Source organism: Pipistrellus kuhlii, unplaced genomic scaffold (genome assembly GCF_014108245.1).
Source record: "Pipistrellus kuhlii isolate mPipKuh1 unplaced genomic scaffold, mPipKuh1.p scaffold_m20_p_6, whole genome shotgun sequence".
Classification (NCBI taxonomy): Eukaryota; Metazoa; Chordata; class Mammalia; order Chiroptera; family Vespertilionidae; genus Pipistrellus; species Pipistrellus kuhlii.
In genome coordinates, this window is record NW_023425562.1 from 65,312,762 (window position 1) to 65,339,508 (window position 26,747).

General features: G+C 37.2%; 1 protein-coding gene across 16 annotated transcripts in view; it reads right to left on the reverse strand.

Annotated features, from left to right (window-relative positions):
• TASP1 (taspase 1) overlaps nt 1-26,747 on the reverse strand; it is a 233,348-nt gene that overhangs the window by 196,244 nt on the left and 10,357 nt on the right. For 15 of the 16 annotated variants that reach the window (XR_004984368.2, XR_004984367.2, XR_004984369.2 and 12 more), the window contains exons 2-4: nt 20,026-20,245; nt 17,015-17,082; nt 13,536-13,604 (exon numbers count right to left, since the gene is read on the reverse strand). Coding sequence is in view for 12 of the 16 variants with exons in the window: in XM_036418444.2 (XP_036274337.1) it covers nt 13,536-13,604; nt 17,015-17,082; nt 20,026-20,170 (282 nt within the window). In the remaining 4 variants the exon portion in view is untranslated. Of the gene's footprint in view, nt 1-4,773; nt 4,924-13,535; nt 13,605-17,014; nt 17,083-20,025; nt 20,246-26,747 lie in introns of those variants that run through there. The other variant, XM_036418441.2, reaches the window with a different exon arrangement.

Genomic DNA, 26,747 nt, shown 5'->3' on the forward strand with positions numbered 1-26,747 from the left:
CTGGATAGTGTTGCCAAGTGGTCAGAGTGTCAGTACCTGTGCACCTAAGGGCCCCAGGTTCAATACCTTGATCACCATTAGTATACACAACTTCGCCTACAACTTTATGCAATGGTAAACTGCAATTATCAAGATGTTAACAGGTAGTATTCTCTTTGGAGCTAGTAGTAACATGCAAAACTTACATAGTTACATGGGAGGGAGAAAATAAACATTCAAAAAACATGCAAAATATGACAAAGAGATAATCAGTTAAAATAGTTAAAGAATAATGAGAATCAATCTATAAATTAGATACCAGATCCTAGGTAATTTTTATAAAAGTTATCTCTTACATTCTTAGTGCAAATTTTAATGATTTTGAGATCAAGACAATAACCACATGAAATTAAACAAGTATGAAATTTTAAAGAAATTGCCGAAACCGGTTTGGCTCAGTGGATAGAGCATTAGCCTGCGGACTGAAAGGTCCCGGGTTCAATTCCGGTCAAGGGCATGTACCTTGATTGCAGGCACATCCCCTGTAGGGGGCGTGCAAGAGGCAGCTGATCTATGACTCTCATAGATGTTTCTAACTCTCTGCCATATGTGTCAAACACAAGGCCCACGGGCCAAATCTGACCCTCCAGGCCTTGCAATGTGGCCCGCACCGCGCTGTCATCACTGCACTCCGCTGCGTTTCCATCACAATGACAGTTTATGACTGTTCAGTAAACCATTCAGCCTGCAATTTAGGCTGGATTTTAGATTTTGGCCCCTTCTCTGATTGAGTTCGACACCCCTACGTGAGTCTACTCTGTATCTCTCTCCCTTCCTCTCTGTAAAAAAATCAATAAAATATGTTTTTAAAATTTTTTAAATAAATTAAGAAATTATGCCACTCAGATGGACAATATTTAGAGGAAGAAAAAGTGGGGGGTAAATAAACAGTAACACGGTAACCAATTCAGAAATCTACTTAAGTATCCTGCCTATGAACATCACAATTGGCTTATCCAGGCCTTGCCCTTCCATCTTCCCCTCAATTTGCCCATTCTTCATTCCTCTGCACCTCTCTTAGGATACAGGGTAAAGGCTTAAAGGGTATAAATTTACCAATTATACTGCCCTTTGTCCAGTGCTGAAAAAAATGCTCAGTGAAATGAAAGAGAAACATGATAAAGTCTTCTTTTCATTAGTGGTAAATTTTCTTTAACTAAGTTAACCTTGTTCTCCATAACTAACTAATTGGAAGATAAATATCTGCAACATGAAAATCACAAGATTATGGATTCCTCCTAATGTTTGGTAAACATTGACCTAAAAAAAGCAGAATTTTCACAATGGAAGCTAATGGAGGTCATGGTATCTTATATCATAGAACTACAAAAACAAGATCAGAAAGAAACTAGACAGATTATCCAATTTAAATCCAGTTTGCAAGCATTTGTTAATTGCACCTTAAATGATTTCCAAGGGAAGTTATCTTCATGTGATATGAACATGTTGTGTCTAAAAATACAGGAAACTTGCAGTTCCCATAGAGCAGAGACTATAAATATTCTTAGTTAATGTTCATACAGAAACCTGTAGACATTTGCAAATTCATTTTCAAGTGACTGAAAATAAAAACCAGAAAATCTATTTTCATCCATGTATTAAAAACAAAAAGGTATATGAGATTATTTATTTAGTGGTACTGCCTGTTTTTAAGAGTTATTATCCGCCAAAACCAGTTTTGCTCAGTGGATAGAGCATATGTCTGTGGACTGAAAGGTCCCAGGTTCGATTCCGGTCAAGGGCATGTACATTGGTTGTGGGCACATCTCCGGTAGGAGGTGTGCAGAAGACAGCTGGTCGATGATTCTTTCTCATCGATGTTTCTAGCTATCCCTCTCCCTTCCTCTCTGTGAAAAATCAATAAAGTATATTAAAAAAAAAAAAAAGAGTTATTATCCAAAACAGGGTCATGTAAGAATATTTTCACCTAATTATTAGCCAATTAAAAACAATTAAGACATGCTTTACTGAGATGCATACTATTGTTTATATTTAGGTTTTTAATCAATTAATATTATATTAATAAAAAATGAAAATTTTAACAATTAATGGGCTTTAACCAATAAATTTCAGCAAAGCTAGCCAGAAAACATGTTTATTAGACCCAAATGAAGTATCTTTTATTCATTAGTACAGAACCACAGGGCACAGTTAGGCATCAGAGGCTCAATTACCTAAAAAGAGTTCCTAGGAAAACAAAAAAACTTTCCATTCTCATTCTGTAGTTGCTTCTTAGGATAGAAAGTGTTCTTTCGTTTCTGGCATTCTCTCTTTTCTCTCTACCTCAGGACATATTTACAGATCCACTGGCTGCTTTACAGACAAGCTGAAAGTTCTTGCTGTGGTTGATCAAAGTTGGAATGCCTGAGGAAATTACTCAACTTAGACAGCCCAGCATTACATCTAGCCAAATCGTTATAGTGCTCTGCTTTAAATGTGTGTTAAAGTAATATTTTAGCTATCCTGGAAGAAAGTTGGGAGAATGTTTCTTTACATCACACAGTGAATACTTGAGTCAAATACAGTATGTTGAATATGCAATTTTAGTATTTGTGACAGTTAATTTTTTTAACTATTCAATTATACAAAAGAAAACATAGTTTGTTTAAAAAAAAAAAAAAACCTCACATGCAAAAGCATATGTATTAGAAACTAGGACATTTTATGATCTTCTTGAAGCATCAAGCTCTTCAGGAAAAGTCAGAATAAATGCCACAAATGTTGATATTTGCTCACTAGAGCACATGTTAATCTAGCATACAATAGTCTGTCAAAAATGGCAACATATTTTTTTCTAATTTATTATTTAAAATATTTTAACAAAAAAGCACTGCACATCTGCCCTTTCCTCATTTCTATTAGTAATCTGCCTAATGTTCACAAAAACATATATAATTATGCAGAAAAATTATATCACAGCAGCTTATTTTTATTTTTTTAATTGAAAGTTACAAGATCACAGTACAAAGAGTTTCTTGTCAAATATAACACAAATCTCTAAAATGAAGTATTGGCTTCAGCAGACTTGCACATCTGAAATAGTTTTAAATTTTATTTTAGTTGGATTCGTTATGATGTCCAGGAAGAGTTTAGCACACGTGGTACCTGGAATTGTCTTTTCCACATGAGCTACAATGGAAAAGACAAATGTAGCTGCTGCTCTAGTAAAGCTAAATTTGGCATCCACTTTCACTTCCCCGTAACCTAAATAATTACACCTTTTAACCATGCTGACAATAATATGAAAATATCACTCAAAAAAATCCCAACAGACCATGGAATTATAATAACTTAAACCATCCTTCTATCATGAGGTGAGGACATGGTAAGAATGGGGAGGGGGTTGCTAACTTATGAGTAGAAACTTATAACTGTGCTTTTTATTAAAAAGACTTCCAACCCACTAGAAAATGTTAACATCTGCACATATTCCAAGAGAGGAAAACATAAGCTCTTCACTCTGAATTTTCTGAGAAGTCTAATAAGTGTTGTAGTGTTGACGCCGTTGTTACAGTATATACATGTCACGAACTGTCAGTAAGCATGTCTACCATGCAGGAGGCTGACCCTGAGTGAGAATGGCTGCCAGCACAAACTCCCTGGCAGCTGGAATGGCCAAAGCACAAAAATGCCTAGAATTCAACCTTAAGCTCCTTGTTTTCGTATAGTGAGATGCAGCCTTCATTATTTTAACACTTAGATAAAGCCTACTACCCATATAAAAATTAGATGATAGAGAAAATAAATTAAAAAATAGTTTATTCTGCTTTGGATTAGGTTATCTTGATGGGATTCCTAAAAATTATATCACTTTCTCATTCCTTTCCAGATTCTGAATAAGGGTCTGAATTTTGTTTTATGAACAAAAATGTAAAATCTAAAGGCAGTCTTTCACCTTGACATCATGACATCAGTCCTGTGATTTGCTGAACATAGAAAACCCTTCTTAGTCTAGTTGCTTCATTACCAAAAGCACAAAATAAAATTGATGCCTAAATTATATAGATCCAAACACACACACACACACACACACACACACACACACACACACACAAATGATTCAACATGCACACTATAAATCCAAAGGTCAATGAATCTAATATCTCTATTAACACAGGACAAGAAGACATATTTCACTTAATCCAAAAGTCTAAATTGCTTCCCCACAGCTAAAACATAGGATTACCACCAACTCCAAGACACTACCAAATGTAGCTTAAAGTAGCTCAAAACTGAATTCCAAAATGTAATATATTCTCAAAGAGTATCAATTCCCAAAGCAAAATAAGGGTTCTCAAACAAAGCTACACGTTCCTCAGGAACAGGTCTTAGACCACATCTTCTAACAGACTCAGCCAAGATGAATACAGCTCATTAAGAAATGGCTAGAAAGGAGGACCATCAGTACAAAATAAAACATAACAAGTTCTGTACTTAAGGGTTTGACCTAGTTAAAAACTGACACATGGTGTTGATGCCGTGTAAAATTAATATAGAAGGTAGTCATTCATTCAGGGTTCTTTTCTGTCCAAAGAAAAGTGAAAGGAAAAAGAGCACTGCTTTTCCAGTAAGCAGGTACTTTGTGCTAAAGAGCAGTTTCATTTCTAGGGACCAGAAAAAGAACAGATGTACCTAATGTGTAAGCACAAACAGTAAGTTACCAGTTGCCCCTTAGTATGAAAGGCAAGAATTAGCATCAGTACTCAGAAGTGTTCTTAAAAGAGCGTAACTTACTTTTACTGTCCCAGGCTAACTGGGCTCTTGTCTGGTGCTTCTTTGTCTGCACATGGCCACCCACAGCCTGTCTTCTAATTAAATCAATGCTCTAGCATCAGAACAAGCAAACAAGTTGCCTCCATCTGCGTATAGCTCTTCAGACACATTTCCCTTGGTCAGAAGGTGGAAATTCTTGGGAGAGGTGATTTTCTCTGCCTCTTCACAAGAAGAACATGGATACTTGGCTGGATGCAACTCCATGAAGTGTAACTGTGTGTGTACACCTCAAAAAATAAAACAAAAAAAAATGCAGAGAAACATAAAGACTCTATAAAAAGTTAAGAATACACAGAAATACTGAAGCACCACTGGAAATACTGCTAAACAGACAGGCAAAATAGAGTTTTGACTAAAATAATCAATGACACTAAGTTGAAGAAGAGGAAAAAGAGCATCTAAAGTCAAAACTCAAATTTCATAAAATAAAAACATTTTAAGTACTAAAAAAGAAAAAGGGTAAAACTACTTACTTCACATATATAAAAACAGGACCTCTTCCCATTACAAAGAATAAAGGATATTATCAATAGAAGAGAAAAATGGAACTTTCAAAGGTAGTAGGTCTAAAATTAGACTCATCGGTCACATTACAATTAATGGGCACTTGTGAGCTAAATGCATCAAGCTGTCTTTCCAATGTAGTCAGTCCTATGGGGAAGGGGAGGGAAGAAGGAAACAAGGAACCACGGAAATACTCAGCTACCCTCTGCTTATGAAAAGATGATTTCTACAAAAGAAAAGAAAATATGCAGCCAAGTGAAGATGCTCATTAATTTAAGTAATTTTTAACCTACCAAATAAACAGAAATGACTGCAAAGCAGATACTCTCACTTTTTTGCAATAAAATGCAAACATTAAATGGGATAGGGAGCAGCGTGTGGTTAAGAAATCCCACAAGTAAACCTGCTACAGGTTTGGTGAGAGAAAAGGGGTCAGATCATTCCTTCCCAATATTCCCTTCCAAACTAGATATGCCAGCAGCAAGTCACATCATCTCCAAAACCACTAGCAGTCCTTAGGTTCTCCCTCTCCCTCTGGGGCACACAAATAATTCAGCCAAAGGATGAGGGTGTGCCCTAATCCTGCAGCTGCAGAGATGCCTGGCAATGGTCCACCAACAACTGACGATTCAGCAGTGATGACATTCTGAAGATTCCTGTTTTAGAGAAATGCATGCTGTGCATATAAGAGGATGCAGAGATAAATGTATAACAATCCTATATAATAAAAGTGTAACATGCAAATCAACTGAAAGGCAGAATGACTGGTCACTATGATGCACACTGACCACCAGGGAGCAGACTCTCAAAACAGGAGCTGCCCCCTGGTGGTAGGTGCGCTCCCACAGGGGGAGCTCTGCTCAGCCACAGCGGGGCTGACAGCTGGCGAGTGCAATAGCCCACCTCCAGGGCAGCACTAAGGATGTCTGACTGCAGCTTAGGCCTGCTCCCCAGGGGCTCCCAGGTTGAGAAAGGGCACAGGCCAGACTGAGGAACCAATCCTTCCCCCCACCCGCCCCAATACATGAATGTCATGCACCAGGCATCTAGTATTATATATAATAATATAAATATATAACAATGCAATAGGTTTATTTTTCTCTCCTATCCCAAATTACTAGCCATCTGGATAAAAAGCTACTTCTTAAAGTATTTTCCTAGAGTTTATAAGTAAGCATTATATTAGATTATATAGAGATCCAAAGATAATGGACTATTTTTAGCAGACAGATATAAAAATTTGTACCTAATAGAATCTGCTCTTTAAATGCTGAAGCATTTGGACAATAAACTAGTTTCAACTATTAATTACCATCTCCCCTGACCATAGGGAGCCTATAAGGATGAGTGAAATAACTGCAGGGTCCACTAGAATAACATAAACTTAACAAAATATTTTTAATAAAGGAGCCTATGCAATTTGCCTTTCACTATATGAAATGTAAAAGCTATCCACATCAAAAGCTATATACCACTTTTAATGCAGAGTAGTCTACCTACCAAGATAACCAGATTTTTAAGTGAATTAACCAAAATCTCCCAAAGGCTAGCTACATCAACAGCTTCAAAAATCTCAGTTTCATCAGTTTTCACACATATAATTACAAATAATTTCTCTAAAGTTTGTCACTCAAATTTCATCTATTATTTCTTATTAGAATTTTATAACCAGGCCTTAGTACTTTAAAAAAAAAAAAAAAAATCAAGCCCTGGCTGGTTTGGCTCAGTGCATTAGAGCATCAGCCTGTGGACTGAAGGGTCCTGGGTTCGATTACAGTCAAAGGCACATACATGGATTGTGGGATCAAACCCCAGGAGGAAACATGCAGGAGGCAGCTGATGAATGATTCTCTCTCATCATTGAGTAGAGGCCCAGTGCGCAAAATTCATGCACTGGTAGGGTCCCTAGCAGCTGCTGGCCGCCGGCTGCGTATTTCCTCCCCTCCCCTGGCCACCTGCCACTGCCACAGACTGGGACCTCCCTCCCTTCCCCCAGCCAACCCTACATCCTGGTCGAACTCCCAGATGAACTCCTGGTTGAGGGGACAATTTGCATACTATACTTATTATATAGGATGTTTCTCAATCTCCCCCTCTGAAATCAATAAAAGTATATTATTTTAAAAATCTATGTGCAAAGGGAGATTCTGTAATTATTTTATGAGTTCTAGCTCATTTTTATTCAAAGCTATAAAACACTTTCTACTTTAGCAGTGGCATCATGACTCACCCAGATCTATATCCAATTTTCTCAAAGAAAAGATTCATATAAGAAGCTGTACCATGTAAAATGTACAAAATTATCTTTGGAATTTAAAATTCACTGTCACTACCTGAACCAAAACTATTGTAAAAGCAGCCATGAAAGCAACTGTCTTCCAAATGCATAGCCCTAGCTATAAAGATCAAATTGTTTCACAATATTTATCTTCTCTACTGTGAGTGAAATCAGAGTTGTACTATCCAATGGATATAAGTCACTATTTGTTATAAAGATAATCTCAAAAAAGCTATATATCACTAAATGAAACAGAGGGACCAAATAAATTTATAATTAATTATTAAAATATGATCTATAAACTGATCTATTTCCTTCCCCATATTTTTAAGATAAACAAATTGTAGTTGGCATATCATTTTCACTTCCACACTACATAACACCTCTCCTACAGAGTGGCCACTTCCCTCCCAAAACTCTGAAGAGAGAAGCTAATCAGTTTACAGTAATAGGAACTTATGAGCTCAGCCCCCTTATTTAAATGTAAGAAATACCCAATCTAGTGCCCAGAAGTGGTAATCTTAGGAAAACACCACTTGTCTGCATGGGTAGATGAGGTTTTAAGAAAAGCTGAACAATGATGAGTCTAGATGGACCACAGACAATCCTCGGGTTATGTCGGACTCCACATACATCATTTTGTGGTTACGTTGCCATCTCCCACCTATATATATATAAAAGCCTAAGCAACCATCACAACCGAACAGACAACCAAACAGGCTGTGTGGGGCAACTAGGCCAGCAGGGGGATCAGTGAGGGACAACAAAATGAATGAGCAGAAGGCTACGTGGGGTGACCAGGCCAGCAGGGGGGTTAGTGAGGAGCAACTAATCAACTGAACAGCAGGCTGCATGTGGTGACCAGGCCAGTGGGGGGGCAGTTAGTGATGACCAGGCTGGCAGGGAAATAAGGGATGACCAGGCCAGTGAGGGGACAGTTAGGGGTGATCTAGCCAGTGGGAGGCGGGGGCAGTTGGGGGTGACCAGGCTGGTAAGGGGGGGCAATAAGGGGCGACCAGGCCAGTGGCAGGGGGGAATTAGGGGTGACCAGGCTGACAGGGAGGGGGACAATTGGGAGCGACTAGGCTGGTGAGGAGGGCAGTTACAGGCGATCAGACAGGCATGCGAGCAGTTAGTAGTCAGTGGTCCCAGATTGTGAGAGGGATGTCCAACTGCCAGTTTAGGCCCAGGGATCAGGCCTAAACTACAATAGCAGTCAGACGTCCCCTGAAGGGTCCCAGATTAGAGAGGGTGCAGGCTGGGCTGAAGCCCCCTCGGCCACCCCCCCCCCCCCACACACACACACCCATGCATGAATTTCATGCACCAGGCCACTAGTTTATTTATTAAAAAATAAAAAGTTCCATCATTTCGACATATGTGCTTTATGTTTTTTATTATTTATTTACCACAAGTAAATGTCAGGAATTGTTATCTTTCTTTTACATTTTTTTTAATGTTTCACTTTATTACTGATATGTATGTGCTCCATGTGAGTGATGTAGGTGCTTATGTAGGTAGGTTCTGACTTACAGCGAAATCTCGTTCCTACATAGCGCTGTCAGAACGGATCTATGATGTAACCCAAAGACCTACTGTATATTAAATGTAGGTCACTTAGACACATCATTTTTTGGTTGTATATCATACGTACACATATTATATAAACTTCCTTTCTCTTGTCTCTTCTTCTCATATGACACTGAATTGAGATCAGAGAACTTGAGTTAAGTGCAAATTTTCATGTTTTTCATATTTTTCAAAATACAAAGCCAGAAACCCCGTCTAGCCAATATGGAACAATAAAGCATTTCAGTCATATCAATTTATAATTGGTAAAGTGTTCAAGAAATTCAAATTGATTTTCATTATCTGCCTAAGTAATAATGTAACAGGCAAGTTTTAAAAGTACAGTTTTTTTTAGTCAAAAAGTATATCCCAAAGTCCAAAAGAAAAGGTATGACTGTCCATATCTAGTTGTAAGTAGGACAAGACTGAAAAGATTGAATTAAAACTTTACTGAATAGATTGATCAAAACTAAAGGTAAGTAACTATGTTCAATAAACATAACAGTATAAATCAGACCCTCTGGGACCTTTCAGTAGAGTGAAAGAACTCAATATTATTGCTTATATTTCTTGAAGTACTGAAAATATTAGAATCTGATTTTCATATGTCTCCCCATTGATCCAAACTATTATAATACTTCAACTCTTTATTTGAAAACTTCAGTCTCCCTGACCAGTTTGGCTCAGTGGATGGTGTCGGCCTGAGGACTCAAAGGTCCTAGGTTCAATTCCAGTCAAGGTCATGTACCTTGGTTGTGGGTACATCCCCAGTGGGGGTTGTGCAGGAGGCAGCTAATGGATGTTTCCCTCTCATCACTGTTTTTGACTTTCTCTCCCTCCCCCTTCCTCTCTGTAAAAATTCAATAAAATATTTTTTTTTAAAAAGAAAAAAAAGAAAACCTCAGTCTACTTAGCCATGGCCAAGTAGCTCAGTTTGTTAAGAGTGTTGTCCCAATACATCCATGTTGCAAATTCCATCCCAGTGGGGGCATATATAAGAATCAATCAATGACTGTATACAAAAGTAGAAGAACAAATCAATCTTTCTTTCTCTCTCTCTCTCTCAAATCAATAAGAAACATTTTTTTAAAAGATAGAAAACTTCACCCTGTTTAAAGGTTACAATCACAATTGTGCAAGGTGACTGAAACTGTAGGAGACACTACTAATATAACATCATAATTTTTTTTTATTATTGATTTCAGAGAAAATGGGAGAGGGAGAGATAGAAACATCAATGATGAGAGAGAATCATTGATCAACTGCCTCCTGCATGCTCCTTCTCCTCTTTCCCCTCCTATCTCCCCCCTTCTCCCTCCGGCCCCGGGGATCTAGCCACAACCCAGGCATGCACCCCAAACCATGACCTCCTGGTTCATAGGTCAACAATCAACCACTGAGCCATGCCAGCCAGGTCCAACATATTTTTAAGATTTAGAATGATTCTTCCAGGTTAGCCTTAGTCTTTAAGCTACTAACATATGTTTTAATCAAAGATTCCACATTAAGGATAAATTTTTTAAGGTAATTCAATGAAATTCTTCCCCAAATTTAATATTTTTTTTTCAGAAAGATGATTTTATTTATTTTTAAATATATTTTATTGATTTTTTTACAGAGAGGAAGGGAGAGGGATAGAGAAACATCGACCAGCTGCCTCTTGCACACCCCCTACCGGGGATGTGCCTACAACGAACGTACATGCCCCTGACCGGAATCGAACCCAGGACCTTTCAGTCCGCAGACCGATGCTCTACCACTGAGCCAAACCGGTTCTGGCCAAATTTAATAAATTAATGGGGGAAAGTACACTAATCTCACTTAGAACAGTATTCTATAACAATCAAAAATAATCGAACATGTTTTAAAAAAAACTTCACATGCCCATACTCTTAAAAAACACAGGTCATCATTCAAAATTATAAAGTTCATTTACTTATGTGTAATACATTATTCGAAATGTAATTTAAATCATTTAAAGTATAAATAAGAAAAAATTTTAAATATAATTGATACTTCAGTGGAGAGGAATGTAATTAGTCAATATGACATAAGTATGACTTGGGGAAATTAAAGTTATTCTAAAATGAAAAGAAAAAGGGAAATTTAATTTTACTCAATTTTGTATTCTAGTTGCCATTATAGTATATCCCTTAGCTATTCATTAACCTTCATTCCCCAGACCCACCATGACTCCATACACCAGTAATCTCAGATAATTTCAGAACATCACCTTCTGCACATAATTTGCAATTAACAACTGAATTAAATAAGATGAAGCTCTCCTTGTATGTATGTGCTGAGTAAAGGTAAGATTTGGTGATAAGTATACACCAATCTATTTTGGATTTCTTTTCTCTTTTTTTTTTTAATATATTTTATTGATTTTTTACAGAGAAGAAGGGAGAGGGATAGAGAGCTAGAAACATTGATGAGAGAGAAACATCGACCAGCTGCCTCCTGCACACCCCCTACCGGGGATGTGCCTGCAACCAATGTACATGCCCTTGACCGGAATCTAACCTGGGACCTTTCAGTCCACAGGCCGATGCTCTATCCAATGAGTCAAACTGGTTTCAGCTTCTTTCCTCCTCTTATCCACTATATATAATTAGTTTTCTTTGACATTATAAAACTTGCTATTAATAGTTACTATATTCACCTCATATGTATCACTTCTAAAACACTTCATAATAGTAATAATTGCTAACAGTTATGAACTACTTACTATGTACTACACATTGTTCTAAGTGACTGTCATATTAATTCAGCTCATCTTCATAGCTCTGTAAAGCAGGCATTATTATCCCCATATTATAATGAAAAAACTGGATCAAGGAGATGGGTGAGGTTCCCACAGACATATGGCTAATGTATGGTAGAACTGGTATCAGTCACAATAGGAAAAGACCACATATCCCCAAGTCAGATGCCTCTGGGACCAAATTATAATAGAACTGGTGCTCACCATGCATGTTTACCTTCCTTGGCTAAAACCAAGCTGAAAGTGTTAACAGGAGAGATTAAAATGTATAAAGCATGATCAAAAGTGCAGATCAGAGATTGCAGAGGCTAAAATCAACAGTAGTTAGCATATTAATGTGAAAAGACCCATTGAATAGCCAATGGACTTTGATATTCAGCAGGGCTGAAAATCAGCAAATTGCCCAGCTGTGGGCTCAATGGCTAAAGGCAATTCCCTAACCTGATAATCCTTTTACTGTTTACCAAACTTTACCTTTGATATGCCTGTATGTATTACTAAAGGGCAAGTGTGTATTGAAGTGAATGAAAGAAGACGGGACCCAGTTTCGGTGTACTCTTCATGAAAGAGACACCCCTGGCCCCCAATGCCTTCTAAATTCACATTTCTTGTAGAGTATTTTCATTTGAGCATGACCCCTTCTTCAGATCTGAGCCCTAGCCATGCAGGTTATGGCAAGGGAATATACAGAAAACGGCTATGACTTTAGGAAAACTCCTGAGCAATATCCCCAGGGAAAAGCAAGGCCTGGCATCACAGAGTAGGTGCCCTGATATGAAAGCCTACACACAAGGGCCACAAACTAGTCGACTTGAGAAGATCTACTCTAACCATCCACTTCTCCCTCAAACTTACCATTATTTTATCTTCCTATCTTATTTGATTTCCCAAGTAGTCTTCTCAACCAAGAAACTATTTGTTCACTCTAATCCTCTAAACTGACTAACAAAAATCTATCTTCTCTAAGTGTGAGCAGCAGAAGTTGGTCTTCTGAAGACCTCAACATCCCCTAGACAAACTCATAGTCACAGTTCCACACTAAGAGAGCTCAGAGACCCTCAATCTGGAATACAAAGAATTACAGCAAATTTTAGCTTCTCCCCACTGAATTCCTCAATGTCTGCAGTTAACTGGAAACAAACCTAACAACCACGATGGACAAGACATGCTTCAGAGCATAGCTTCAGAATATATACTGAACCATTAGGTTAGTAAGGAAACTTTCCCTTCCACATAAGACACTTATAAATAGTTGGAAATTTTTGTTTTCTAAACCTATTAATTTTGGGGGAGTTAAGTTCAGGAATTTTCCTACTAAAAATATGGAGGAAATGTAAGTATCCAGTAACATTAAGTAACTAGTAACTTTTATATTCATGAATCTCACAAAATAGAAAAAAGAAACTTAACCACCTTTCTTATATTACTCAGAGATGCCCCCAATAAAAACAATCTAACAATATCACAGGCTTCTTCACAACTTAGTTAATATTTTTGGTAAACACTGGTCGTATAATTGCTGGTTGACTAACTCAGCAGTTTCATGTCATTTAAGAATAATAAATTTACTCACAAATATTTTAAATAAAATGTAAAGAAAAGAAATACCTCAAGTTCCACCAGAGCTGCAGTCACTGCATCTGTTGCAAGAGCACCAGACTGTAGCTTTTCAATTGCCTATGAAACCAAGGGGAGAGATTATTCATAGTCAAACCACAACTTCTTAAAAACATAGGCAGTAAAATATCAGACATTTCTCATAGCAATATTGTTTCTGTTATATCTCCTCCAACAATGAAAACAAAAGGAAAAATAAACAAATAGGACTACATCAAACTAAAGTTTTTGGGGGGTTGTTTTATTTTGTTTTAATATATTTTTATTGACTTCAGAGAGAAAGAGAGAGATAGAAACATCAATGATGAGAGGGAATCACTGATTGGCTGCCTCCTGCATGTCTCCTACTGGGGATCAAGCCTGAAACCCAAGCATGTGCCTGACTGGGAATCTACCATGACCTTCTCATTCATAGGTTGACACTGAGCCACACCACTGGACTCAAACTAAAGTTTTTCATAGTAAAGAAAACCATCAACAAATTGAAAAGAGAGCCCACTGAATGGAAGAATATATTCATTAATGATACATTTGATAAGGGGCTAATATACAAAACTTAAAAAGAACTTATACAACTCAACACCTAAAAAACAAACAATCCAATTTTTAAAAGGGCAGAGGACCTGAATAGACACTTGTCCAAAGAGGGCATACAGATGGCCAATAGACATATGAAAAGATGCTCAACATCACTAAACATCAGAAAAATGCCAATTCCTCTGATATCCCCTTACACCTGTCAGAATGGCTATCATCAAAAAATCAAAAAACAAGTGTTGGCAAAAATGTAAACTACTGGTGGGAATGCAGATTGGTGCACCCATGGTGGAAAGCAAATTAGAAATGGAACTGCCTTATGACTCAGCAATTCCACTTTGGAGAATATATCCAAAAAAACACAAAACACTAATTTGAAAGAATATATATGCACCCCTAAGTTCACTACAGTGTTATTTACAAAGGCCAATATTTGGAAGCAGCCCAACTGTCCATAAGTAGATGAATGGATAAAAAAGCTATGAAACACACAATGGAATACTACTTAGCCGTAAAAGAGAAGGAAATCTTACCCTTTGTGACAGCATGGATGAACCTGTAGAGTACTATGCTGAGTGAAATTAGCCAGTCAGAAAAGGACAAGTACCATATGATTTCACTCATAATTGAAATCTAATGAACAAAATTAATTAACAAGCAAAATAGAGACAGATTTATAAGTAGAAAGCAGGCTTACAGCTGTTAAGAGGGTAAGGAGGTAGGGGATGGAGAAATTAAGCAAAATAAAAGGACTCATGAACACGGACAACAGTTGTGGGGGGCATGTTGGAGAGGTGGAGGAAGTTAAGAGGGGGATAAATAATGATGGATGGAAACTTGAGCTGGGGTGATAAACACACAAAACGTTGCACAGATAATGTATGGTAGAACTTGCACCTGAAATATGTATTCATTTGTTAACAAGTGTCATCCCAATAAGCTCAATAGGCGGGAGGTGTGGGAGGAGTAAAATCACTTCTCAAACATAACCAAAAATTTTCCAAAGGCTTAAAGACGTGTAGGATAGTTTTAGAGTTAATAAAAATTGATCACTATTTCCATCCCATACTCATGATATAAATTATTTAGATTTAAAACAAGTAAATGTTTATATTTAGTTAATGTCTGATATAGCTCACTTAATATTATTCAAATTAAGACGAAGGGGAAAAAAATCTAGCAACTAAACACAAAGTGGCTGGAATTTAGTAAATGAAAGGACTTTATTCATCACAAAGCAATTCAAATGGCCATATGTATTACATTAATTCAGTTTGTGTCAGACTAAGCTAATAATTTCTCTTCTTACTACTTACTCTTGTTACTAATCTCCCCATCCCTAACTAAGAAAGCAGCAACTCCAAATTACAAAGGCATTTCAGAATTCTTAGATGGAAACCTACATATAATAAAAGCATTTTTTATACTATTACATATTTTATAGTGAGATGAACAAATCATGGTTCTTTTTGTTTGTTTTTTATATATTTTTATTTATTTCAGAGAGGAAGTAGAGAGAGAAACACCAATGATGAAAGAGAATCATTGATTGGCTGTCTCCTCCACACCTCCTGCAACCGGGCATGTTTCCTGACCAGGAATCAAACCGTGACCTCCTGGTTCATAGGTAGACACTCAACCACTGAACCAACTGGCCAGGCACAAATCATATTCTTTTGTAATATATAGTAGAGAGAGTAAAGGTCTATAAAATCACCTTGTTTCCTTGCTTCTTGAGTATAAATTAAGAGAGGAAAGAAAGACAAAGGAAGACTGATTGCTAAATTAACTATTAAAGCTCCAAATTAGTTAATAAAGAGAAAGCTCAAAAACAGAACTGCATTAAACTTTTAGTATATTTTTTATTGATTTCAGAGAAGAAGAGAGAAGGAGAGAGAGAAAGAAACATCAGGATGAGAGAAAATCATTGATCAGTCAGAACTGCATTAAACTTTTAAGAAGTTCATTCATTGTATAAATTGAGGAGGCTGAGTATATACTTCAAATGTATTAGGTTTCTAGGACTATGTTGTTCTACATAATAAAAACCTTTCTTTTTAGATAATGAAAAGATTTTACACTTTGGAAATTAAGGACAAAAATATAAAAGCACTTTGAGAACATTTCACTTTAATACATTTTTTTTAATCTTTATAAGAAAATATTCTTATTTGTTTATGGGATTTCATTCATAACAGAAAGCCTGGATCTCTAACAAAGTATAATCTTTCTTTTAAATGGTATGTAAATAGAAATAAAAAGGGTTGAAAGATTCATTTACTTGATACACAATACGCAATTAACATTCTATTTAAGTAAAAGTAAATGAAGGGTTTCCCTATAAGAGTATTTAGTCAGGATCAAAATAAAAACAAACAATATTTCTTCTGATTCCATTCCTGATTCCACATTAAGTATTCAACAATTTAGCAAAACCTCAAAAACCAAAGAGAAAAAACACACAACTCAGTACAAGGGCAAAGCTAACTCAGGAATGACAATGAATTTCCATGATACTAACTACATGATGAAAAACAGAAGGAAAACGTACAGGATGAAAAGCACCCATTTTCATTTGTTAGTGTGTATATATATATATATATATATATATATATATATATATTTTATCTTCACAGAAAGACATATTGGCTGCCTTTGAGCTGTTTTCTACAGAGCTCAATGCCTTTGCGAAGACTAAAAGATATATGATTATGTGTCCATAATTCCAAAACTACGTATTTTAATCTGGGAAAGGAAGGGAAAGATCTAAGCATGATTTGGAGAATAAAACAACACAAAATAAAGCAAAGACCTCACAAATATGAAATTATTTGATGGTCCAAACCGAGGATGATTTTATACATCAACTCTTAAAATTTTAAATTTCAAGGTAAAGCTTCTTTATGGTCAAAAATGAAATGTTTTTATTATACCTTCTGACAAGCTCGTTTGCATACATGTTTATATTCCTTGGCTTTGGATTCCGAATGATAACCTGCACCTGTAGTGGAACAAACCAACCAATTATTAGTTTTCATTAAAATGTCACAAACCTTGTTTATATTATACCAGAGGCCAGGTGCATGAAAACTTGTGCACTCGTGGGGGTGGAGGTCCCCTCAGCCCAGCCTGCGCCCTCTCACAGGCCAGGACCCCTCAGGGGATGTCTGACTAATGGCTTAGGCCCACTCCCTAGGGGATCAGGCCTAACCTGGAAGTCAGACATCCCTCTGGCAACCCAGAAGCCCTTGGTAGATGTCCAAATAATAGCTTAGCGGGCCTAAGCCATTAGTCAGATATCCTTAGCACTGCTGCAGAGGCGGCAGAGGTTCCCGCCACTGCAGCTGCGCTGGCCAGCCACGAGCAGGCTTCTGGCTGAGCAGAGCTTCCCCTATGGAAGCGCACTGATCACCAGGGGGCAGCTCCTGCATTGAGCGTCTGCCTCCTGGTAGTCAGTACGTGTCATAGCAACCAGTCCTTCCGCTATAAGGGTCAATTTGCATATTACCCTTTTATTATATAGGCTAAATAGTTCTTATAAATTGATGCTCTCCTAGTAACAATAAAACTATTGTCTTAACTGCACGATTTTAAAAGTCTAATAGCTGCTTTTCTCCACCAGAAGTCTTTTTAATACCATGCCTTATCTCCATTTTCAAAAACTATTCCCTGGGGAGAGGCACTAGAAATAGCTCATGTCCCCAAAGAAGTTTCATCAAAGTCATCTCTCCTCTTTTTGAAAAACCTGTCTCCAAAGTCAAGAGTTTTTTTGGTCTGGAGTTGATAGCCCAAGTAGTGTCAGGGAAAAGAGTCCCTTCTAGCTCTTCTCAGTTGACCAACAGAAAGCACCTGCTATTTGGGAATCCAGAATTCTTAAAAGTAACTTTATAAAACTAGTTCGTTTCTAACTAGCATTTGAAGCTGAGGGGTGTTACAGCATACCTATACTACCACAAGCACCACAAATACTACCACTCCTACCCAAATGTTTACATCCTCTAGAATTTAAGCCCAGGGTGTCGCTGAAATCTCACTGATGGTGTATTCATGACTGCCTATTAGAAATTCCAATGGTCCCTGGCTCTTACTAAACACCCAGCAACTTCCTCAAGAGAATTGGCTCTGAAATTTATTTCCCTATAAAAGGATAATTGTTTAGTAAATAAGAAAGAAACCAACACAAGAGTCCTTAAACTGTTGTGATAATTAGGCTTCTAATCAAAGTTCTGAACTCTCATCCCCACCCAGGCCCCGAAGCCCTATAGCAGTACAGCGTAAGGAAGGTTAAGAACTACATCTCTAAGCCCCCTGGGTCCTTGAGTGAGGCTGAAGATTGACACAAACTTAACCTATCTTTTCTCAGCAATTTGAAAGAAAGTAAAAATATATCTGCTTTTTTGGTTAATTCTTCTGGATTAGATTCTATAAGACTTTCCAGAAGTCCACCAGTTTGACAAGAAGAAATAATTCCACTCCTCAATCCCAGGTCAAAGCTAACCTTGCTCTTATACTCTCTGACTGTCTAAGCAAAGTTAAAAGAAGACCCAGCCATTCCTTCTTCTTTCAGGGAGGTTATAAATTTTAAAAACTGAATATAGGCAAGTAAGAAATGACGAAAAGAAAGAAAGAAAGAAAGAGAGAGAGAGAGAGAGAGGGAGGGAGGGAGGGAGGGAGGGAGGGAGAGAGGGGGGGGGGAAGGAAGGGAGGGAGGGAGGAAGGGAGGGAGGAAGGAAGGAAGGAAGGAAGGAAGGAAGGAAGAAAGGAAGGAAGGAAGGAAGGAAGAAAGGAAGAAAGAAAGAAAGAAAGAAAGAAAGAAGAAAGAAAGAAAGAAAGAAAGGGGGAGGAAGAAGAAATGACGAAAAGAAGAAAGAAAGAAAGGAAGGAAGGAAGGAAGGAAGGAAGGAAGGAAGGAAGGAAGGAAGGAAGGAAGGAAGGGGGAGGAAAAAAAAAAAAAAAAAAAAAAAGCCTGTTGAACAGACCTTGCAGAGGTACATAGCTCTGTAACTCAAGACTTTTCAATGATAAGGGGCCCAAGAGTTAAATTTCACAGTATCTGTCAAAGGTGAAGTAGAGATTATAGGCTGATATATTGCCAAGCACACTAGATTGGGATTTAAGGACACATTTAAGGGTTTGTCAACCTGGCTTTAGCAGGAACTAGCCATGTGGCTGAAGCCACTGAAGTTCTCTGCTTTTAAGATTCATCACTTATCATATGAAAAAGGCAAACTAGACTGTGTAAATGGACTCTAAGATGGCCATACTCAAATATGGGGGAGAGGGGGGGTCAAAATTTTTTCTCAACAGAATGATTTTTATAAATACAAACCAAAATATAAAAAAAAAAAAAAAACTTTGTCTGGTTTTAATACTACCTAAATATATTTATACTAGAGGCCAGGTGCACGAAATTCATGCACGGGTAGAGTCCCTAGTCCTGGCCAGCAATCAGGGCCAGTGGAGGCCCTCCAGCAGCAGCCAGCCAGGGCCTTCTTTCCAGCTGCCGGCCGGGGCCTCTCTTCCCCAGCTGCTGGTTGCCCGCTGTGGCCAGGGTCTTCCTTTGTTCCGCGCCATCCCCTGGTGGTCAGCACTTATCATAGTGAGAGACAAACTCCCAGACTCCTGGTCAAACTCCCAAGGGGACAATTTGCATATTAGACTCAGATAGATAGATAGATAGATAGATAGATAGATAGATAGATAGATAGCAAAAATAAATAATAGGGTTGGGGAGTGAAGAAGACATAAGGAGAGCTGTCATTTTAAGATCTTCCAAGTGGATAATTAGGGGAGGCCCTCGCTATATTGAAGTCAGTCTCTTTAATTCCAATTCCTTTCAGGTACTGTGCCTTCTCCTAAGGTGAAACTCAATTCTCAGTGTACTTAAAGGCAAGAAAAAAGTCAACATTATTTTCATCTTTTGACTCACTCACATAGAGCTTACCTGCATGTACCAACACAAACCCTCCTCGCTTCTCTTTATGGGGCTGCTTTGTTTCCAACTCTTTGGCTGTTATTTTAACAGTCGAAACCTGAGATGATCTGGAAGGCAGCCCTTCTCCAGAACTCATCCCCTTCTCCATGGTCATTCTCCAAGTTTACCATCTTCTACTGGGAAAAAAAGCATATTTCCATCCAAAAGTAATTGCAGGAGAGGAATTACCCTAAAAGAAAACAGACAAAGATGGTATACATCCCTTTGTACTAGCACCCATGTAACTTATACAAATTTGTGCAAAGATAGCTTTAAAAACAAAACAAATTTTAAAGTTATTTAACTTAGTAATACAAAGACTATAAAAAGGCTAGAATTTAAATCTTTCTGTCCACTAACAGTACTTGCCTGAAGTAATATAAACAAAAGAATCGTTGTAAATACACTTCATAACAAGTCCAAATACATTTTATCTTTCATTTTATCTAAATTAAAGAAAACCTCAATATAACTTAAATACCACTTTCTACTGTCAGCAAACCAAATGCTAATAACCTGTGAGACGTTTTGGAATCACAGGCAATGTTGGCTTCATCACCAAACTGAGATTGCTACTTACTTTTTTAGCAGCTTTATTGCGATATAATTGACATGCAATATTATGTAAGTTTAAGGTATAAAACACAATGATTTGATTCTCATACTTACTGCAAAATGATTACCACAATAAGATTAGTTTACACATCTAGCACTTCAACATAATTACAAATTTTTGTGTGCCATAAGAACATTTAAGATCTATAGATTGCTGCTCAAAGAAATAAAGCAACATATATTTTCACATTGTCTATGACAAAACACTTAAGAAAAACCTAATGCTCCATAGCACAATGCAAAACAAAAATGCAAACAAAATTATATGACTGAGCCAAAAAATTAAAATAACACTTGTCAATTTTTATGAAAGCATTATTTCTGAGTTTCTCAACAGGTAAATAATGAAATATAAAATGAATTACAAGCAGCTTATACTACAAAGTTTCTAATTTTTTCTCAGAAGCTTTTAGCAATCTTGGCTTAATAATTAAAATGGCAGAACACATTTTATATTGAGGAAAAATTGAACATTTAAAAATCAATACAAATATGTCTGAGAGTAAGGTGATTGAAACTACTTAAACTTAGATTCACACTGTTAAGTAAAATCTGTACCTTATTCGAAAGTGAGAAATGAGAAGAGACAGAATGTATTTTTTTCCAATATAAATAGTAATATAAGCACTGAGTTAGATGACTGCCTAGAGCTGTTGCATACAGCCTGGATACATATAAGAAGGTAAGAAAAGGGAGTCTGGATTCACCCTGAATTACCAGCTGAAGACTTGCAGAGGAGAAGACTTTTAAGCAAGGAAGTATAAAAACTACCTCGAGACTGCACCTGTATAAAACTCATACAATTTGGTTGGCATTGAGCCTCACAATCAACCAGCCTGACAGAAGATCCCACCCATGAAAGGGACAAAAACAATCAAGATCCAATTACAACAGGAAGGCACAAATAATAACAAAAGGGTCTCTCCTAGAGCATATAGCTCAGAAGTTCAAGGAAATTATACCAATGGGTCCCACACAACATTTACTACAAATGGCTACCCCATGAAGACTGGGAGTCATAGCACGTATAGCTAACACATAGAAACAAACACAGACAGACAACTAAAGTGGGGAGACATGAAATAACCTCCAAAGAAAAGAAGGAATATTGCCCAGCCAGGTGTAGCTCAGTGGTTGAGCATAGACCCAGGAACCAAGATGTTACTGGTTCAATTACTGGTCAGGGCATATGCCCAGGTTTCAGGTTCACTCCCCAGTGGGGGACGTGCAGGAGGCAGCCAATCAATGATTCTCTTTCATCATTGATGTTTCTATGCCTCTCTCCCTCTCCCTTTCTCTCTGAAATCAATAAAGATATTTTTTAAATGCTTCTTTTTTTTAAGAAAGAAAGAAAGAAAGAAAGAAAGAAAGAAAGAAAGAAAGAAAGAAAGAAAGAAAAGAAAGAAAAGAAAGAAAAGAAAGAATCTTGAGAAAAAAAACCTAAATGAGATGGAGGAAAGCAACTTACAGATATAGAGTTCAGTAGGAGGGTTATAAGGTTGCTCAAGGAACTTAGTGGTAGCTACATTAGCGGGGGGAAGGGGGGGCAACAAACACATAAAAACCAAGAGTAAGAACCAGGCCAGGGTTGGAATGGCTCAGTAGTTGAATGTCAACCTATGAATCAAAAAGTCACAGTTCAATCCCAGTCAGGACACATGCCCAGGTTTTTCAGCTCAATCCCCAAAGGGGGGCATACAGGAGGCAGCAACCAATGATTCTCTCTCATCACTGATATTTCTATCACTCTCTCCCTCTCCATTCCTCTCTGAAGTCAATTTAAAAAACTTTTTTGAAGAACCAGTCACAAATGAAGAATACTATATCTGACATCAAAAATACACTGGAGCCCAGCCAGTGTGGCTCAGCAGTTGAGCATCAACCCATGAACCAAGAAATCACCAGTTCAATTCCCAGTCAGGGCACATGCCCGACTTGTGGGCTCCATCTCCAGTAGGGGGTGTGCAGGAGGCAGCAGACTGTTGATGCTTCTCTCTTATCAATGTTTCTCTCTCTCCACCCCACACCCTTCCTATCTCTCTAAAAATCAATAAAAAGATACTTTTAAAAAGTAATACACTGGAAGGAATTAAAAGTGATAAAAAAAAGAGGAACAAATCAGCAACTAGATAGAAGAAAAAAAAACACAAACACCTAGTCAGAGCAGCAAAAACAAATCGAAACAACAACAAAAATCAAACACTTAAAAAGCATGAGGCAAGTTTAAGTGAACTTTGAGAAGCATTCACATTACTGAAGTTCCAAAGGGAGAAGAGAGTGAGCAAGCAATAGAGAATTAGTTTGAAGAAATAATGACGGGAATTTTCCCTAAATTGGTGAAGGAAAAAGTCACACAAGTTCAGGAACTACAGAAAGTCCCAACCAAGATGAACACAATATGCCACCCATCAAGACACATCATAATTAAAACTGTAAGTATTAATGACAAAGAGAGAATCTTAAGGGCAGCAAGACAGAAATGGATAGTTATCTACAAGGGAGCTCCCATAAGGCTGTAAGCTGATTTCTCAACAGAAACACTACAGGCCAGAAGGGAAGGCATGAATTATTCAAAGTAATGAAAAGTAAGTATCTAAAAACAAGATTACTCCGTCCATCAAGGCTATCATTCAAAACTAAATGTGAAATAATGAGCTTCCCAGACAAAAAAAAAAAAAAAAAAAAAAAAAAAAAAAAAGCTAAAGGAGTTTACTACAATCAAATCAGCATTGCTAGAAATGCTAAAGCAACTGTTATAAGAAGAAGAAATAGAGAGAGGAACATAGGCATAAAGCATAAAAATGGCAATAAATAATTACCTATTAATAATAACCTTAAGTGTAAATGCATTAAATGTTCCAATCAAAAGACATAGTGTAGCTGAATGAATGAGAAAACATGATCCAAATATATCCTGTGCACAAGAAATCTACCTCAGAACAAAAGACTCAGACAGGAAGAAAGTAAAGGGATGAAAAAATTTTTCCCAAACAAATGAAAAAAAAAACAAAAGAAAAAAAAAAGGTGGGGTAGCAATACTTAAACCTGACAAAAGAGACTTCAAAACAAAGGCTATAAAAGAGACAAAGGAACTTAACTCAATCCAACTATATAACCCTAGTAAACATATATGCACCCAATATAGGAGCACCTAAATACACTTTTGTTAAAGTTTCTGGAAGACTTGGAGGGAAAGATAGACAGCAACACTGTCATAGTAGGAGACTTAAACACTCCACTGACATCACTGGATAGAATTTCCAGACAAAAAATCAACAAGGAACCAGCGACCTTAAATGACACACTGGATCAGATGGATTTAATTGATATTTACAGAACATTTCATCCCAAAGTTGCAGAATACACATTCTTCTCAAGTGCACATGGAACATTCTCAAAAAGAGATTACATGTGAGGACAAAAAATAAGTATTTACAAGTTCAAGATTGAAATCATACCAAGTATCTTCTCAGATTACAATGGCATGGAACTAGACATCAAATACAATTAAAAAACTCAAAAACATTAGGACACACAAAGATTAAATTGCAGGTTATTAAACAATAAATGGGTAACAATGAAATTTGTTCCTGGAAACAAATAAAAATGAAAACACAACAACCCCAAATCTATGGGATACAGCAAAAGCAGACTTGAGAGGAAAGTTCATTAACATCACAGATCTACTTGAAGAAACAAGAAACATTCAAATAAACAATAGAACCCTACAACTAAAATAATTAGAAAGAGAACAAGAAAAGCTCAGAGGAAATAGAAAGAAGGAAATAATAAAGGTCAGAATGGAAATAAATGATAGAGAGTAAAATAACAATATAAAAGATCAATGAAAAGAAGAGCTGATTCTTTGAAAAGATAAATAAGATTGATGAATCTTCAACAAGACTTATCAAGAAGCAGAGAGAAGACACAAATAAATAAAATCAGAAATGAAAGAGGCAAAGTAAGAAGTGACAACGCAAAAATAAAAAGGATTGTAAGCCGAAACCGGTTTGGCTCAGTGGATAGAGCGTCAGCCTGCGGACTGAAAAGTCCCAGGTTCGATTCTGGTCAAGGTCATATACCTTGGTTGCGGGCACATCCCCAGTAGGGGTGTGCAAGAGGCAGCTGATTGATGATTCTCTCTCATCGATGTTTCTGACTCTCTATCCCCTTCTCTTCCTCTCTGTAAAAAATCAATAAAATATATATTTTTTTAAAAGGATTGTAAGAAAATACTATGAACATCTATATGCCAACAAACTGTACAACTTGGATAAAATGGAGAAATTCACGGAAACATATAATCTTCTAAAAATCATTCAAAAGGAATCAGAAAATCTGAACAGATCAATAGCAACTAATGAAAATGAAGCAGTAATTAAAATAAAAAATAAAAATAAAAACTTCTAGCAAACAAATGGATTCAAGGTAACTTTTAGCAAACATTCAAAGAAAAACTAACACGTGTCCTCCTCAAACTATTCCAAATAATTCAAGTGGAGGAAAGACTTGCAAGCTCTTTTTACAAGACCTGCATTATTCTAATTCCAAAACCAGATAAAGACACAACAAAGAAAATTATAGGCCACTATCCCTGAAGAACACAGATGCTAAAATCCTCAACAAAGTATTACAAATCAGATCTAGCACTACATTAGAAAGATCATAAACCATGCCCAGATGGGATTTACTCTGGGGATACAAGTCTGGTACAATATTCCCAAATCAATAAATTTGATACATCACATAAATAAAATGAAAGATGAAAATCACATGATCATATCAATAAATGCAGAAAAAGCATTCAACAAAATTCAGCACCCAACTTTATTTTTTTTTTTTAATTCGCACCTAATGATTGTGGATATTTTTTCCTGATATTTTTGTTTGTTTTTTTTTGTGTTTTTGTTTTGTTTTGTTTTGTTTTGTTTTAAGAGAGAGAGTGGAAGGGCATGGAAAGGGGAGAGGGAGAAAAACACCGATGTGAAACAAATTGATTGGTTGCCTCCCCAGACACCCTGACCCGGGGCAGGGATCCAACCTGCAACCCAGGTACCTGCCCTTGACCAGGAATCCAACCCAACACCCTTTGTTGCACAGGCCAGAGTTCTAACCACTAAGCCATGTGGGCCAGCACTCCAGCACCCAATTTTTAATTAAAAAAAAAAAAAAATCTCAACAAAATGGAAACAGAGGACACATATCTCACATAATAAAAGCCATATATAACAACCTACAACCACCATCATACTCCATGAGCAAAAAATAAAACATTTCCCCTAAGAACTGGAACAAGACAGGGTTGTCTACTTTCACCATCTTTATTCAACACAGTACTGGAAGTCCAAGCCACAGTGATCAGAGAAGAACAAAAAATAAAAAGCATCCAAATTGGAAAGGAAGAAGTAAAACTCGCATTACTGGCAGGTGAAATGATATTACATATAGAAAACCCTAAAGATTGCACCAAAAAACTATTAGATTTAATAAATGAATTAGGCAAAGTAGCAAGATACAAAATTAAAATCCAGAAATCAGTGGCATTATTATACTCCAATAATAAACTCTCAGAAAGAGAAACTAAAAAAGAACTCCACTACAGTCACAACAAAAACAAAAACAAAAATAAGAAGATACCTAGGAATAAAAATAAGCAAGGAGGTAAAAGACCTGCACTTGGAAAACTTCACTTCAGTAAAATAAGAAATAACCACCAAGGGAAAGACCCTGTGTTGAGCATCTGCCCCCTGGTGGTCAGTGTGCATCATAGCAACGGGTCATTCCTGGTCTTTCTCGCCATTAAGATCAATTTGCATATTACCCTTTTATTATATAGGATGGGCACTTGGGCTGTGAAGGCGGGAGATGCTCCTACCACCACCTCTGCGCTGGCCAGCCATGAGCTAGATTCTGGCCAAGAGCAGCAGTGGCAGGAACCTCTCCCGACTTCACAGCAGCACTAAAGATGTCCTACTAATAGCTTAGGCCTGTTCCCCCAGGGGATCGGGCGTAAGCCATTAGTTGGGCATCCTACAAAGGCTCTCAGGCTGCCAGAGAGATGTCTGACTGCCAGCTTT